The sequence below is a fragment of the Psittacula echo genome, assembly GCF_963264785.1.
Source record: "Psittacula echo genome assembly, chromosome: 5".
NCBI classification, from domain to species: domain Eukaryota; kingdom Metazoa; phylum Chordata; class Aves; order Psittaciformes; family Psittacidae; genus Psittacula; species Psittacula echo.
This window is the reverse complement of record NC_137739.1, coordinates 74,453,901-74,469,692: the sequence shown is the minus strand read 5'-3', so window position 1 is coordinate 74,469,692 and position 15,792 is coordinate 74,453,901. Positions and strand designations below refer to the sequence as shown.

At 44.2% G+C, this 15,792-nt stretch overlaps 1 protein-coding gene across 1 annotated transcript in view; it reads right to left on the bottom strand.

Moving 5' to 3' along the window:
• The window catches only part of LOC308222235 (deubiquitinase DESI2-like), a gene marked incomplete at both ends in the record, with an annotated part of 53,469 nt that extends 39,705 nt beyond the window's left edge, over positions 1-13,764 (bottom strand). The window contains one exon of the mRNA XM_080620003.1: positions 13,726-13,764. Within this exon, the coding sequence (XP_080476129.1) occupies positions 13,726-13,764 (39 nt within the window). The remainder of the gene's footprint in view (positions 1-13,725) is intronic.
• Positions 13,765-15,792: the final 2,028 nt, after the last annotated feature.

Here is a 15,792-nt window from a genome sequence, read left to right as displayed (position 1 = left end):
CATTACACAGGCTGTTTGGAGCTTTTTGATTCCCACATGTTCAAAGCACTTGTACTTTTCACAAAACATTGTGGTATCATTGAACACGATGTTATGTTTGAACTGAAAGGAGGAAAAAACATCTCCTTCTATTATTACATGTAAACAAGAGTTGGTCTCCTACAATCATGCTATCTTGGTAGAGAATGAAATAAAAGTGAGCTTGACCCTAGCTGTGCTAATTAGTGATGTTCTATCATCAACTGACTGAGACAAAAAAGCATCCTATCAGATCATTTCTGGAAGGGTGGAGGAGAACACAAAAGTACCTGAGGACCTAATCATGTCACAGGGACCCAGAAGAGCAGTTTAAGTCACATGTCCTGTTTTAACGGGTTCACTTACCTGCATCACCTAAGACTTCCCACAGTAGGATTTTAAATGATGGCAAGAAAGTAAAATTGCCTCCAGCTGTCAGCTTCAGCAACTTATTAGAAACGTGCTCATACTGGAGAGAGCCTTTGGGAACTCCAGGGAACTTTTACAAAGGGCACAGAGGCTGTCAGTGTTTAGAGAGCCACCACTGTGACAAGTGGCAGCTGCAGGCTTCATGAGATACTTTAGTGAAGGTATCTTGTGCCACACTGCTGGGAGAGACTCAGTACGTATGTTTTTATCTGGGTGATCCTGAGAGCATGACATTATCTACAATGCTGCTTCTGCAGATAGGCAGAAGGACACAGATTTATTCTTCTCAAAAACTGCCCTACAGATGAGTGGAAAGTAGCCAGGATTTTGGTTTGTTTTCAGATATGCTTCAATGTATGTTATCAAAACTAAACCAGAACTAAAGTGCCAGTGCCATTCAATTTCCACTAGAATAGTCCCAGCTATAGAAGGTGCCAGGGGTCAGGTCTGCATATGAGTACTCGCAATAGTAAGAAGTGCCTTAATATAAGCTGAGTGGTTTTCTTCTTTTTTCATGCCTATTCTCTGATCTCAGTCTCTCTCTCATATAAGTTAAACAGAGAGAACAGGCAAGTCCTAGTGCCCCACACAAGCTCACATCTGTCTGTTTCCAGAGCAGCAGCATCCCAAAGACAGGCACAACAGCCAGCCAGCCAGCCTACAGCCACAGGAAATTGGTTGTGCCCCCCAGGATTTAAGAACCCCCCCAGGTATCTTTCAAGGGAACAAAATGCTTACGTGTTTTTCCTAGTAGGTGCTCATAATGGGCAAGGGGACACCAGAACTGCACACAGTATTCCAAGTGGAGTCTATGCAAGCTCTGGGAGCTGAGGCGGCATTTTGCAGGATGGAGGGAAGAGAGCAGGTAGGGCAAGAAGGTGACAAGGTTGGAATGCCCCTGGAAGTCAGCAGCCTTTTCCAGACACTTTGCCTTTTGTCTTCCAACACAGAAGGAGGAGGTATTATCGTGCACTTCTCCAGGTGGCTTTCGCTATCCTAGCCACCAGGGGACCAGAGCAGCAATGATCCCTGCCAATTCCTAGTGACAGCTCACCTAAATGAGATGCATCATTAGTCTACGTTCCAGTATTTAATAGGCTTTAACATCAGCTTTAATGAGACACCTCAGAGACCTCAGGAGAGGTAATAGACGGCTGGAAGCATGCTTCAAAGTCCTGTGGGTACGAGAAGTAGAATTCAAGTTCAGAGGTACCAAATACAGGATTTTTAGCACCTGGTGTGTTAGAGAGTATTAAATTGTTCTTTACTCTAACTTTAAAATCTCCATCTGCATAAATTTGTTTAATCCAGCCACAGGTTTAACTGTATCAAGATTATCCAAAACAGCAGCTGCAGTAGGCACTGAACTGCCTATCTCAGAGTAATTACACATTACAAAAGGAATCCTTGAAGCATTTCAATAACATGCCATGGTATGAACAGCATTTAAAAAAACCACAGACGAATGTGTGAGCTTCCTAGCATAACATTACTGCTGCGATGGGTTTGGAAGATAGGATGTCACTTTTGCTCCAGCTAGCTCTTCCTGTTTCCTTGCCTTTCTCTCAGAAGTAGCGGGTGTTTTAAAGAGTGTTGGAAAAGTTTATATTGTGGTTGACCCTGTTGGGTTGAAGACTGTGAAAGAGAGAAGTATAAGGAGTCTCTCTCTCCTTATCTCCCTTTTCTCTTATGTCCCAATTAAGCTCGCAGATAAAGTGTTCCGTTATTCTGCCTGAATACAAGTGACAGAAGAGTATTTCCAGCAGTCAGGGGGACATATGACCAACCCAGTTAACAGGGGTTTTGGATGAATCTCTTTCTATCTCCTCTTTCATGCCCAGTGATGTCCTGCCTGTTTGTGTGGCTCTGGCTACCATGATGCAGAGCATCTCCTGCCAGCAGGATGTTTCCTCCCGAAGGGGGAGACAGAATTTGACCCAGACAATAAAAACAACTGAAATTTTTATGGATTTGTGTGGTTTGCATTCATTTATCCTTCCAAAGGCCTTTGCTCAGCAGAAGCCACAGCTCTTTTACTTAGAATATGAGACACATGGCAGGGGGAAAAAAGGATTTGTAGTACTTCCTTTCTTCTGGTTCCAAGAACACCTGAGTTTGAAATGGGCCCATTTACTTTGCCCTTGTTTATTTTTGGCTTACACTGGAATTAATCTGTTCTGTTTCAGTTCCGTACAACCCATTCCTCAAAGCACTGGCCCTCAGTAGTCTCACAGTAGTGAGCACAGAGCAAGGCGTAGTGCTCCAGCAGCAGAAAATAGGTCTATTCCACATCCCAAAGAACTGCCAAAGAGAAGATAGCCAGCTGTCTTGGATAACAAACAGCCATAAAAAATTAGAGTGAACAAGGGCACAGCAAATGGCAGTGCAATCAAGAACAATGAATGTTAGAACTGGAGACAGATGGTGGGTGGATTTCAGCTCAGGACATGCATTTTTAGCTCTGGCCTCCGCGTATTTGGAAGCCTCCAAGCACTGCCTTCCCACCTTTCCACAATGTCTCCATCACAGGGATACTCTAAAGTTGTACTAGACTGTGTATCCTTAGTGCTGGGACAGACTCAGAAGAAAAGGCTGCACATGTGCTCTCTGAGTTAGGTAGCCAGTTAAGGAGGAAAGGGCAGAAAAGTTACAAATCCACTCAGGGCAACAAAGCCTGACATCAGGCTAAAAATACCCTGAATGGAAACAAAGCAATAAGAGGGACGAGCAAGGTTGGCCTCTACTTACCAAGAGTAGCAAGAGCTTTCTGCTTGTATCTCATAACTAGGAGTCCAGATACTTGTGCAGGAGGGTACAGGCTAACTTTCTAACCACCTCACCCTGCCAAAGGGGACTTGGTTCTCTACCTGCCTCAAAGGGAGGCAGGTCCCTCTCGCAGGTCCCTTTCACAGGTCACCCTCTCACATTATAGCTGGAGTCAGGCCTTCTCCATCCTTCATGGTGAAGCAGTTTTCGTTCATACAAAATAAAGAATAGATTCCTTTCATATAAAATATGTATTCAGTGGGCTAGAAAACAAGTATGAGTAACACTATAGCCTGGCTCCCACCTGGACACCCTTCTGGAACAGTTAGGATCCACTGGAAACAGCCACTCTCCTGATAAATGAGTATTTCAGATGAAACCTAAATGATTTGACACAAGAGACCCAGAACAACCAAATCCAGAATTTTCTGCTGTCTACTTCTATGGCAGACTTGCATGAAGGGGCAGTTGTGTTTGAGTCCCTCAGGGATTTTAACCAGGTCTCTGTCACTCCACATGGATCAGCATACTAGATGGTAGAAGTCAAATGCAGAACCACTACTGATCCTCCTCCAGCACATAAGTAGTGCTCATGTCAGAACCTCTGGGCATGTTATGCCATCTGAAATACCCTAAAAAATTCAAGATGTCTCTACAAAGTGGATAGCTATGAAACAGGATTCATGAAGGAAGAGATCTGAACCTTTCCTGAGAGGAAGCCAGAGGTCAGATGGATATCCTAAAATGGCCCTTTATGTCTGTGAACAGTGGCAGTTGAATGGAGCCTTTCATTTTCTAGATAAGTGATTTGCTAAGAAAGCGCTTGGAAATACTGACAACCTTGGCGTCTTACACAACTAGAAGCAGACTGCTGTGGCTCTTGCCCCAACTTCTGCCCAAGAATGCAGGTTAATGACAGAGATAACTTATTTGTAACCTCTTGGCCTTCTTTTTCTGTCACTTCTCACATTCACCAAGCTAATCCAGAGCTGGGAGAAACAACAAATACAGGCCAACTATACAGTTAACTGCTCCAAGTAATCCCAAACAGAACAAGAGAAACAGATGAGCCAAGAACATCATGTACCATGGGAAAGCTAACTTATGGCAAAGCCTGTATTTCACTCCAGAAGGCAATATTGGGCTCCTCATGCACTCTAAACCCTGAGGCAGCAATCAGCACCTAGGAAGCGTTTTTTCTTGCATCAGTGTCTAGTATAAATCAATCACCAGCAGAAGAGAACAGTAAAGAGGCTGACAGTTCCTTGTGGGTTTAAATAAGACTGCATGGAAAGCACAGTAATAGATTCATGGCTGAAGGTTCAGCAAACCATGTTACCAGCAGAGCTTACACTGTGCCAGTTCCTCCATCTCCCAGAGATGGGGATCTATCACTACTCACATGGCATTCGACTCATGTTGACCCACATGATGAAGGCACTTACTAAACAGGCTGAAATGCTTTCAGCATTTCTAGCATTTGACACTTGCTTTTGTAGATAAGCATTCCTACCTCTCAGATATCATTTATAATCCACAGCATTTCTTCTACCCTTGTCATTGCTTTTCCAGGCACCTTAAGATTCATTGCTGAAAAACTAAGTTACCAATTAAAACAATTTTTCACTTTTAGGATATAGCTCATATTTTGCTCTGAGAGGAGAAGTCTGACAGATACACATGCTGATTAGGTAAAGCTTTGAAGTAAGGAGGTATCTACTCTAGATCTTGCACACTCAAGAATATCCAGTGTTTACCTAGAACACTATCAAACACGGTTTTCTTTCCTAACAGTATGAGTCCATTTGCTAGACAAAGAATCATCAGACTTGTGAATTTTGCTTCTTTTCTTCCCTAACACAAATATAGATTTCATGTATTGATTGATCTCTGCCTTCCTCCCCAGCTTCAGCTATGTTGCCTTTCCATAATCTCAGGAACAAGACAGACTGAAACAAACAGAGAATTAGAATAAGGGCAACCCAGGTCACTAACATAGCTTTTGGCCCTAGGACACCCATTTAAATTCAGTTCATTGCAGTAATGCACAACTATATATACCTGCCATTCACCACACTTAGAAATGGGCCTGACAGCTGTTCCAGCTTAGTAGCTCTACACTAATGCTCAGCCCTCCCCAGCAGAAGCTCCCACCACTAATGTAACTGGTCCCTGAGGGCTGCCTCAGTAGGCAGCTGGATGACCAGCTGAGCCATGACACCAGAGCAGTTCAAACTATAACCCAGAGATAAGGTACAAAAGGCAGAAGGGTCTGCTTTACTACTGCCAATGTAAATTTATTTGGTAGGAGAGTGACAACCTCCAGTACATCAGCTTTCATCAGTTCTAAGAGGGTTTTGTTTGGTTTCGGGGTTGGTTTATTTGTCTCAAAGAACAGCCAAGTGACATTAGGAATCTTGACAGCCTAATGAGCCAGAGGCTTAATCTTACTGACAGAAATGCCCTGTTCTAAAAGGAGTCTGCCTTGCTGTTTGGGAAAACCCCAAAAAGCACCAGAGAATATTTGCTTCCATATGGTTTTAAGAAGAATCAGAGCTCCCAGAGCTGCTCAGAGACAGGACAGCGGACTCTGACTTTGCCTGCAGATGGGGATAAAGGACAACTTCCAGTAGCAGTAAAAGTTTTCTGTATCTCTAGGTTAGAGCTGACCTTACCTTAAGCAGCTGGTCTTACACTCAACATCCTGCCCATAATACTCCTGACTCCACAAGAGCTCAAGCTGCTTTGAAATGTGTAAAGACAGTAAATCAGATTCTTACCTGCAGGAACCAACCTAAGAGCACTGATATGCAAACTAGGCTAACGACAGGACCTGTGAGGCTTTGCTTCAGAAGCAGAGTTCCCACAGTTTTTACACTGTGTTAGCTTTCCTAGGTTCTCCTCACTCATAACGGTTTCTAATACTTGCTGATGTAAACGAGAGCATGTTGTGGAGCAGTTTTCCTAGCTCATGCATGACTAGCATAAGTGAGAACTCCCATGTTGCCCTGAATGAATCAGTTCAAGTCAGTCCACTGGGCAACAGAGCACTGGTTCAATAAGCTTGCTGGTGGGATGACTGCCATAGCTGGAGATAGCAATGCTCTCTGTACAATCAAGCTCTTAAAACATCTCATGCATAAGCATAGAGTAGTCAGCTAAAGAACTGCTGTGCTGGAGAAGATCAGCAATAACATGGACAGGTAGCCAGCTTGTCACCCTGACAACGTCAAAACACTGTTCCCCTGATGGATAACACATCTCCAGGCTGTTGCTAAGACAACAAAAATCCATTTATTATGCATAAATGGGCACACCTCATCACTGGACTTATTAACCAAGGCCATGCCACTTACTGTTTAGCTCCTTAAGTGGTTTAGACTAGATGTCACATTTTGATTCCTTCTTCTTGAAGGAACAGATTCAGCTGCAAGTCAGTGTATTCATTTTTTAATCTTTTCTTCCTTCAATTGATTTCCTCTCTCCAAAGATATAAGAAAGAAGGGATGTCTAGTTGCTTTCCATCATTTTCTCACAAGCTTGAACCAGGCATTGACTACATCACAGTGCTTTGCATCATCAAACTGTTTTCCTTTCCCCCCTGCTTCTGAGCTCAAGCAGGGCAAGGCAGCAGCCCCACTCCATGACTGGTCAGCCTGTTGTCACTCAAACTAAATTGATGCAGCCTAGGAGGAAAACAGAAGCAGAAATAAAGCTTAGTTTTCCTCACCTGCACACACTGCCAGGCTGTTCAGCCTGATTTATTTGAAAACTTTAATGTACTGCCATCAGATTTCCCATAAAATAATATTATTTATTTTAAAGGTGTTACTTTTTAAAGCCAAGAGCATTTGCACTGGATAATGTTGCATCCAATGAAAAGCAGAGCAGTCTGGATAGCCCTCTCACATGTTGCACTCAGGACTTTGCTGACATCCAGTAAAAGCAGCTTTCTCTGCCTCCTGTCTTATTCACAGCAATGGGCTATCTGGTCTCTCTGGCCTCTAGGCAAGAGTCTTCCAAGAGAGTTTTTGGACCCATAATAACAAGTATCATAGTATGACACTACAGTTACAGACGTTGCAGTAGGACCATCACTTTAGCTCAGTGATTATGAACCCCAGACCTACTATGCAGCATAAGTATAATTCAATACTCTAAACTCATTCCTACCAAAAAAGCCCAAGATCAAACACCTGAACAAAAAACACACACGTGCACACACACAAAACAAACACAAACACAAACAAACAAACAAAAACCAACAAAACAATTAAAAATGGCAAAGAAGGCCAACTAAAAGCTCTAGGAAGGCACAGAAAACAAGCATCTGAGGTCTGCCTGATCCCTCACACTACTGCCTGTGACTAGCACTATGTTCAGCTACTCTCAGAAACAAAGACAGTTCTGCACTTATGTAGGACATGTTATAGTACTGTGGGGAACCCATCACCAGACACCAGGCATCTGCTATCTCACCATTCTGTTTCGTTATCCATTACGCTGTACTTCATATGGTTTGAAGACAGCAGAATGAATAAGGCACTGGAAAAATAAAGAGCCAGTGATAAATAAGGCAAATATCTTTTTCTGTCAGGAATTTAAGGATTTACCTTTGATCTTACCCGCAACAACAAGCCAGTGAAGAAGATAAAACACCCCAGATCTTCCTTAGCCACAGCTTATTCATGGAAGAGAGAATTCTTATGAGCTTTGAGAGTAGCCACAGAGTAAGTAAGAACGTGATACACCTACTGAGCCCTTCCAAGAACATGGCAAACTTTTGAGTGAACATTGTGTTGTGGAGAACTGAAGTGATTCAGACTTGGCAAACAGTTTTGGCCAGAGATAATTGGCAAATATTTTAAGAAACAGTCAAAACATCTCATTTAATGTGTTTTAAAAAGTGATGATTTTGTTTCAGAACAACCTTATATATATAAAGTTGTTATATATATAGATAAAGTTGTTCTGAAATATAATATATATAATGATATAATATATATTAGGAGTTGCCAGAGTTTCGTCAAAAAATCCCTAATGCACATTTTGTTCTTCTTTTGTTAAATAAATTCTGTTTGGCCAACATATGAAGGATGAAAAGGAAAGAAAAGATCCTAGTGACTATCACTTAATTTTTCGTGATAGTTTCACCACAAGTTGCTCTATTGACTTAGAGCATCTCTTCAGCTTATTGCAGCAAGAAACTCCACAGCTATCAACCTACTTGATTAAAAAGTCTCCTTGTTTTCCATGTGGCTTCCCCCAAGTAGAGTCAGGTGATGATGCATATCTCCACACATAGCAACTCACAAACAAGTAATGAGTAGTGCAGAGATGAGATGACACCTCCAATAGCATTTCTCACTCTTCTAAGTCAGCTGAGAGCTGAGACCTCTACTAACAGTAACCACGAACATGTTGACATTTTTCTGAGTAACTAGACTTATTCTTTCCTCCAGAGAGAGAATAAAATGTTCCATGATTTAGTCAGGGCTTAAAACAAACATGCCACAGAATGAACTGCTTTGGTTGCAGTCCCATTGCTTTTTCTAAAACAGACTCAAAGGCTCCTTTTTTGCTAAAGTAGAGGTACAAAGCATCTCTATTCCTTCAGTCCCAAAGCATTTAATTATAGTGGCCATGTCTCTCTCTCTTTTCCACTTGCCTAGGAAGCCAAGAAGGGATGATAGGATAGTAAATCTGCTGTTTTTCAGTGGTACAAAGAGTTCATCACCTCCAAATCATATGTGAGCAATGAATTTCAGTAAAATACTGAAAATAACAGAGCTGAAAAGTGCAAAAGGAAAAGCAGCTCCCACCTCTGCAATATGATTTTGTATCACAGAATTTGGCTTAAGGCACGAAAGTTTCATGCATTTATTCTATGGCCATACAGACCCTTTCTGCCTTTCCTCACAGGTAGCTGACGTGTCCTCTTCATGCAGGGACTCTCACAAGCCTTTTCTCAGAGCATATAAACAAAACCCAATTTTAACCCCATCGCTGCAGAATCACACATACAGGTTCCCACACTACAATTTTTCATCTAGCTCATCTTGACTCAGTAACCTCCCTCCAGCCTTCACTCCCTGAACCCAGCTCTATGTAGAAGCAACTGTAAGATGACAGACATTCGTAAAGCCAGGTGGAAACAACCTCACCAGAACTCCTCTCCCTACCTAAGCCACTCTCAGGCTGTGGTCATCTCTGATCAGTTTATGCTGGGAAACAACAGGCTGATTGGCCACACAGAGCATGGTCACTGTTTCTTGGTGGTACAACTGAAACCACAGGGAAAAGCCATTACACAAACTATTATGGTTTGTAACACCACCTTCCTCCTTCTCTCCCTCCCCAGAAATGCTGCCTTCTGTGCACATGCAGCCTCCCAGGATGCTCTGTTCCACTGCAGCAATAAAAACCAGGAGTGAGATTCATGTCCTGGAACTCTTAGAAACTACATGCATGTCTATAAACTTTTACATCCTCAGCCCAATGTACCACCCCTACTTCAACACAGGCTGCTTGCCCTAAGCTCACAAAATGGGCCTTTATCACTGCCGTGGAGACAAGAATGCTACTGTGTTTGTTTCTCTGTCAAGGCCACTTGGATGATCCACTTACTGGTGTGATGGAGAAATCAAATTGATGACACCATGACCCACTCACTGATTAGTGAAACAAGAGAGATCCCAGTCAGACACCTGCAGGGATATTCTTTGCCATCAACCATTGGCCTTCAGCCATTTAGCTGGCAAATTATATAAAGAACTGAAAGAATATGGAAGGACCATTATGAATAATTACATTTTGGCTACCGCTCTGAAGTTAGAAGTCACAGGGAAAAACCTCAGAGTTAGTGCATCTACGGTGACCTGAACCTTGTTTCGCTCTCATTAACTTCAGAGAGGACAAGAAGAAATGTCAGTGGAATCAATGAAATGACAGTGGGACAAGGATGAGAAAGAGACTCACCCCTCTCATCCAAACAGACCCTGTAACACTGCTCCCTGGCTCCCTGCTGACCAGGGCTCTCATTCTTCTCTGCAGCACATCTCAGGGGCTCATTTTCCTCAGGATAAAGAGTAAGCAAAAAACCAGTAGATCAAAATGACAGTTTTGAATGCTATCAGTTGCAAAGACAGTGGAAATTAAGGACAACCATATCTGTAACAGAAGAAGGACAGCAGTGATATGAATATCTTTGCTTTTAATTTGATAGCATAAATGTGCTATGCAATAAGCTGAAAATATTTTGAAAGCCCCCAACTTGAATCTCCGCCAAGCGAACTATTTTTAGTGGAACGTGTTTAGCTTGCTTGTTAAAGATTTAAACCTAGGCAATAATTGCAGTTACTCTTCTGCCTGATTTAAGTAGGCAACGTTTATTAATGTACAGTGATTAAGTCAACTATTCCAAAGTAAGCCACAAGGACTTAAAGCGATGAGGAAATAGGATGATATCCTGGCTGAAAGAAGTCAGCCCTGTGACTTAAAGTATGATCTGATCCATGATAAATAGCCTATTAAGGCAGACTGGAGGGAATAGAGCTGCAAATTATGAAGGAGAATTTGATTTATCCCTCTAAAGGCAAAGTGATAACTGACTGATCAGAGCAAACTCTGTCACAGATTTTATACACCCAGTTATTTCATGCAGGTCTCTGAACAGCTCTTGTCTTAGAATAAGTCTATGTGAGAGCTGGATTCAGATTAGGAAAGAGGTTCATCTATGATCAAATCCTGATCCATATTATTATTCTGTGTTCACACACCTTAAACCTGAGTGCAGTATCCTGCATACTCACTCTTTAAAATGTCCTGATTGAACAGCAAGGTTCTCCTGCCCTGTCTCTTTTGCAAGTGTTCATGTGTGTACAAGCTCTTTAGTAACAGATAAAACAAGATATAATTACCCTCCAACCTGGGGGTGAGGGAAATTGCTTTTGATGGTGATATTCTGTATGTCCAGTGATTTTTGCTGAATTGTTTTATGCTGAAGAAAGTAAGTCTACAAATTGATCTATCTGCTTCAGCTATTTCTGAAAAACACCTCATTAACAGAAGCACTTTTTTCCTAAAGAAGCCTGGTACATATCCAGTGGGTAAAAGGATAAATGGCTATAATCTTTGAATGCACAAGACTACACAGAGTAGGTATTTCATAGCTGCACAAAGCCCATAATTGAACTTCTGCCCTAGGGGTAAGTTTTCCTGCAGCTTAAGTGCTTCCATATGCCATAAAGGGGTCATGTTCCTTGTCAGGAAAGCAGAGCTTTACATCCAGTTCATTGTTATCCCGAGCTGTCTTACCCCCCCACTGAGGCTAGTTTTCCAACAGTCATTCAAGCAAATGTGCTCATTTCCCAGTTCCCCCACAATTCCCCACCACAGTATAACAAAGTGCAGATTTTGCATGGCTACATTCCAAACTCTGTGGTGTTAAAAATCATAGCAGCAATGGAAAAGCATATAGCCTCAATAAACATAATGTAAGACTTGAACTAAAGGTGACTCAGTGGTAGTCAAACAGATGCTATATGAAAATAAAATGGTTTCTATGTACTGAGTGGTTAACCCATAGAGTTAATACCCACACACTAGGTTTTCATGGCTTGCAAAGCAGCAAAATTACTCAGTCTGAATTAAACTGGTGACCTCATCTCAGTTCACTGATTCTAGGTGTCCATCTCTGAAGACAGTAACCATAAACAGCAAGTCCCTTCTCCTACAATTCCTTTGGACTTCATCTTTGGTGTCAATCACATGAAAAAAGGCAACAACCATGTCCATCCAGTATCTGGACCTCTTCAGCTCAGTAGCAGAACATTCACTGATTCAGGACAGCTCAATAATGGCTGAGAAAGCAAAGTTCAGAACACAACCTGCTGCAGAAAAAACCTAGAAAAATAGCAAGGAAAACAGTGGACATAACAAAAGGACAACACAATCCCTTTATCTTCTTCAAAGTATTAAGGAGAAACTCCTGTGTGTGCATTTGCAATGGCTGTCCCTTGTTGCCAAGCACTAGCTATCACTTGCTTGGGTTACCAGACCTGTTGGTTGAAGAACAGCTTGGGAGACTTCACAGTTCAGACTGACAAGCAGCTGACCATTAAACACTCAGGCCCAAAGTCTAGGGAACAATTTTATACCAACTTACTCAATTTTACCAATAACAGCTCTGGGAGAGACAGCTTCAAGCCACTGTAGTTGCAGTTTTCAAACTGTCTTTCAATGTAGATACAGTCCTACCTAAACAACCCTCTTCCCTCAGAAAAAAAAAAAAAAAAAAAAACAACATTTTTTAGTCAAAAAAAAGATCAGTTGATCTTTGTAATAAGAAGGTGTTGGACATTTACAGCAACCCACTCCTAATCTCTTTGGTGTCTATTCTGTGAATTCCCCCAGCAGGGAAACCCACACTATTCTGTGGGCTTCCTGTTGAATGTTGTCACTGCCTGATGACAAAAAAGCAAATGTATGTATAATCTTAAAGGTCTGGAGCTAGATATGTAGAGCTCAGTCAGCACCTGGGCCTCGTAAGGTTGTATTTTCCCCAGAAAAGTTCACTAAATATTTGGAAGATCTGAAAACTACTCTTTCAATTGTTAGTTCGTAAACAAAAAAGAGAGGGGAAGTGCACCATCATCAAAACATTCCTCATTTGAACATGCCTCTCCTAAGCTTCTGTTGCACTAGAAAGCACACATGTTGTGCCAAGCCTTCTTCTCTCTGGGGGCTTATGCCAAGGCTAGGATTTCGATCTGAAGCGTTAGCACAGATAATTCCCACTCACATCCTCCCCTCCTTGCAAGAGGAGGGCAAAGAAAGCCACTTGCTACACTGTGAACTTTCCAGGAAACATTGCCAAGCAGCAGTCCCTGTGCCCCTCCCTGTGTTGAAACTTCACCAGTTCAGACAATTTCTTACTCCTGTTGTTGCAATTAACCTTCAGAGAAAATTCTTAACTACAGTCTCATACCTATGAGGAACTGATGCAGATGATTAGCCTAGAAACGGTGTCCTTATTGCAATTTGACAGTTATTTCTCCTCCCTGGATGATATCCTGACCCCTTCCCCACAGCCTGGGAGTCCTTGCTCACTTAAAATTAAAGGACAATTATCTCCAACAGAGAGGTGATCAAATCTTCTTCCTTAACTGGGACACTGGAAATTAAAAAGTCCTCCCCTCACCCACTGCTGCTCCTGAGAGATCCTGCAGAAAATCAGGCACAGTTTTACCTGTAATCTGTCCCAATATGCTAAACATTTCAAAGAAAAAAGCCTGGGTCAGCATTATCTCTGACAGCCAGAACATGATATGCTTGGGTGAGGAGTTTGGGGGGAAGGAGAGGGAGGGATCAGCTTCTCTGGGATCTGTGCTTGGCTCCTCTTCGTACAACACCTGCCTCCAAGCACAGACTCTCACCCGACCCCACTGTTCTGCACAGCACAGCACTCACCCCACTCACCCCACCCCCAAATCAGTACTGTTTCATACTCACCATGTCATAAACATTCAGAATCACTGGTTCATTTGCCATTGTTGATTGCAGTAGAGGCTGGATTAAAACCTTTCAGTCCCTGCCAGATGTGTGTTGCTGCCCCCAGGGTATGCTTTTACCCTGAGCCAGATAGAAGGAAATGCCTCATCCTACCGTCTCTGAAAGAAGGAGCATGGAGGGAGGATGAAACGAGGGAATTCTTTCGGTTGAGGGGGTAGAGTTGGTTGCAGGGAGGCTGGAAGGCTTGGGCTGGGTTTGCTGGTTGTATAGGGTTTTTCTGACCCCCCCACAGCACGACAGATCCGAGGTTTCTTTCTAACTCTGTAGTGCACCTCAGGATCTGTAGACTTACATACCACTGTAACCAGGCACCTTCCACACTTGTAAATCCCGATCCACAGAAGACAGACAGACTCTGAGCCCAAAGATAAGCCCTCTTCTGGCACCGTGAGAGAGGTGGGTGGTCGCAATGAACCTGTGCACTAAGGCACGAAGCAGCTCCGCAGCAGGGCACTGACAGACAGACCGATCGCCGGCAGCGCGCCCTGGCCCGCCGGGAGCTGTCCGTGGTGCTGGGGCTCGTCGCTCCGGTGGCCGGGAGCTGTCCGCGGTGCTGGGGCTCGGTCCACGCTCAGGCGCTCCTGGGAGGGCTCTCCGCCCCTGGCAGGACATGGCGAAGAGGCTGTGCCAGAGGGGCTCCAGCGCCGGGCTCGGCGGTGGGAGGAGGAAGAGGAGGGGGCTGGCTGCCCCCGGGGCAGAGGGGGGATGCTGCAACCCCCATCCTGCCGCAGCCGTGCAGGCAGACCCGACGTCGACGCCGAAGTTAGTGGGCAGTTCTCCGCAGGAGATAACGCGGGATTACCCGGCGCCGTGCCTGGAGGGAGGAAGATGCGGAGCGGGTGCTGCTTCCAGGCACGGTGCGGGGCCGGGGCAGGGCACCCCCAGCTGTGCGCGCTCTGCTGTCAGCCAGGGTCAGTCCTTATTTCGGGATCAGCTCGTCCCGAGCCGGGCAACCCCTACTGACTGACAGCCGGGGAAACCTACCCCGTCCTCTACTGGCTGGATGCATCTCTGCATGGCACACGGTGGGAGGGCGGGGAAGGGACGAAGCGACTGGGCAGAGCGAGTAGTTTCACTTCAGGCAGCGGCAGGGTCTGGAGTTTCTTCTGTCCCGGAGCTACTTTACACTCGTTTTAGGTCCGAGCAGCTCTGCAACGTCTTGCCAGCAAACACTTCCCTCTGACCTGGATGAGAGAGTCATTTACAAAATCCACTGCGGTAAATTCATCTTCCCTGTGCTCCTCCTCTCTCTTTAAAGGGAAAGCGTAGTCTGTGGTGGTGCCGAGAAAGGGTGCAGCTGAGAGAGGAAAGAAGGGGGTTCCTTTACCTAGAAATTTGCAGTGGTGGGGGAATTCACATGTTGACCTTAAGAGTTCTGACACCACAGACTTTCTGAAGCAGCTCCCTCTGCTCCCCCAGAAAGGGGCAGGGATGACCTCATCTGAGTTGGAGGCGTATCTAAGGCTTTTTGCCAGCTCACAGCCAACCAGATCTCAATGAAAATTGCAGGGAGTCCGTTACATCATCAAAGCCCAGCATGCCCCAGCCCTTTCCGATACTGTCTTTAGCCACATGGGAACCATCCTGTCCGGGAGAAGAGCTCACCTCCCTTTGTCAGGAGCGGAAGGACAAGACCATAGAGCTGCAGCCTTGTAAATACTTGTTACACAGTGTGTAGGAGGATTTGTGGTGAAGGCAGGCAGCACGAAAGGAGAGCGAGTCCATATCCTGCATAGCTAAATGTCAGCCCAGCAGAGTCAGATATAAAACTTTTCCTCTAGCCAGTGCCCGAGGAGACCCAGAGCTGCTTTGCCCTAACAGTATACATTTGCATTTTGAAAGAGCAAAGCCATAGCTCGAGCCTGGGCATGATGGCATGCAATGTGCAGACTCCAGCACAGTAATTTCTAATGGGCTAGTAAGTCCAAGGGTGGGCTAGGCAATTCCACACATGGCACAGGGGGTGGGGCCAGCACCTCTACCACTCTGTAACCCATCAACTCCAAC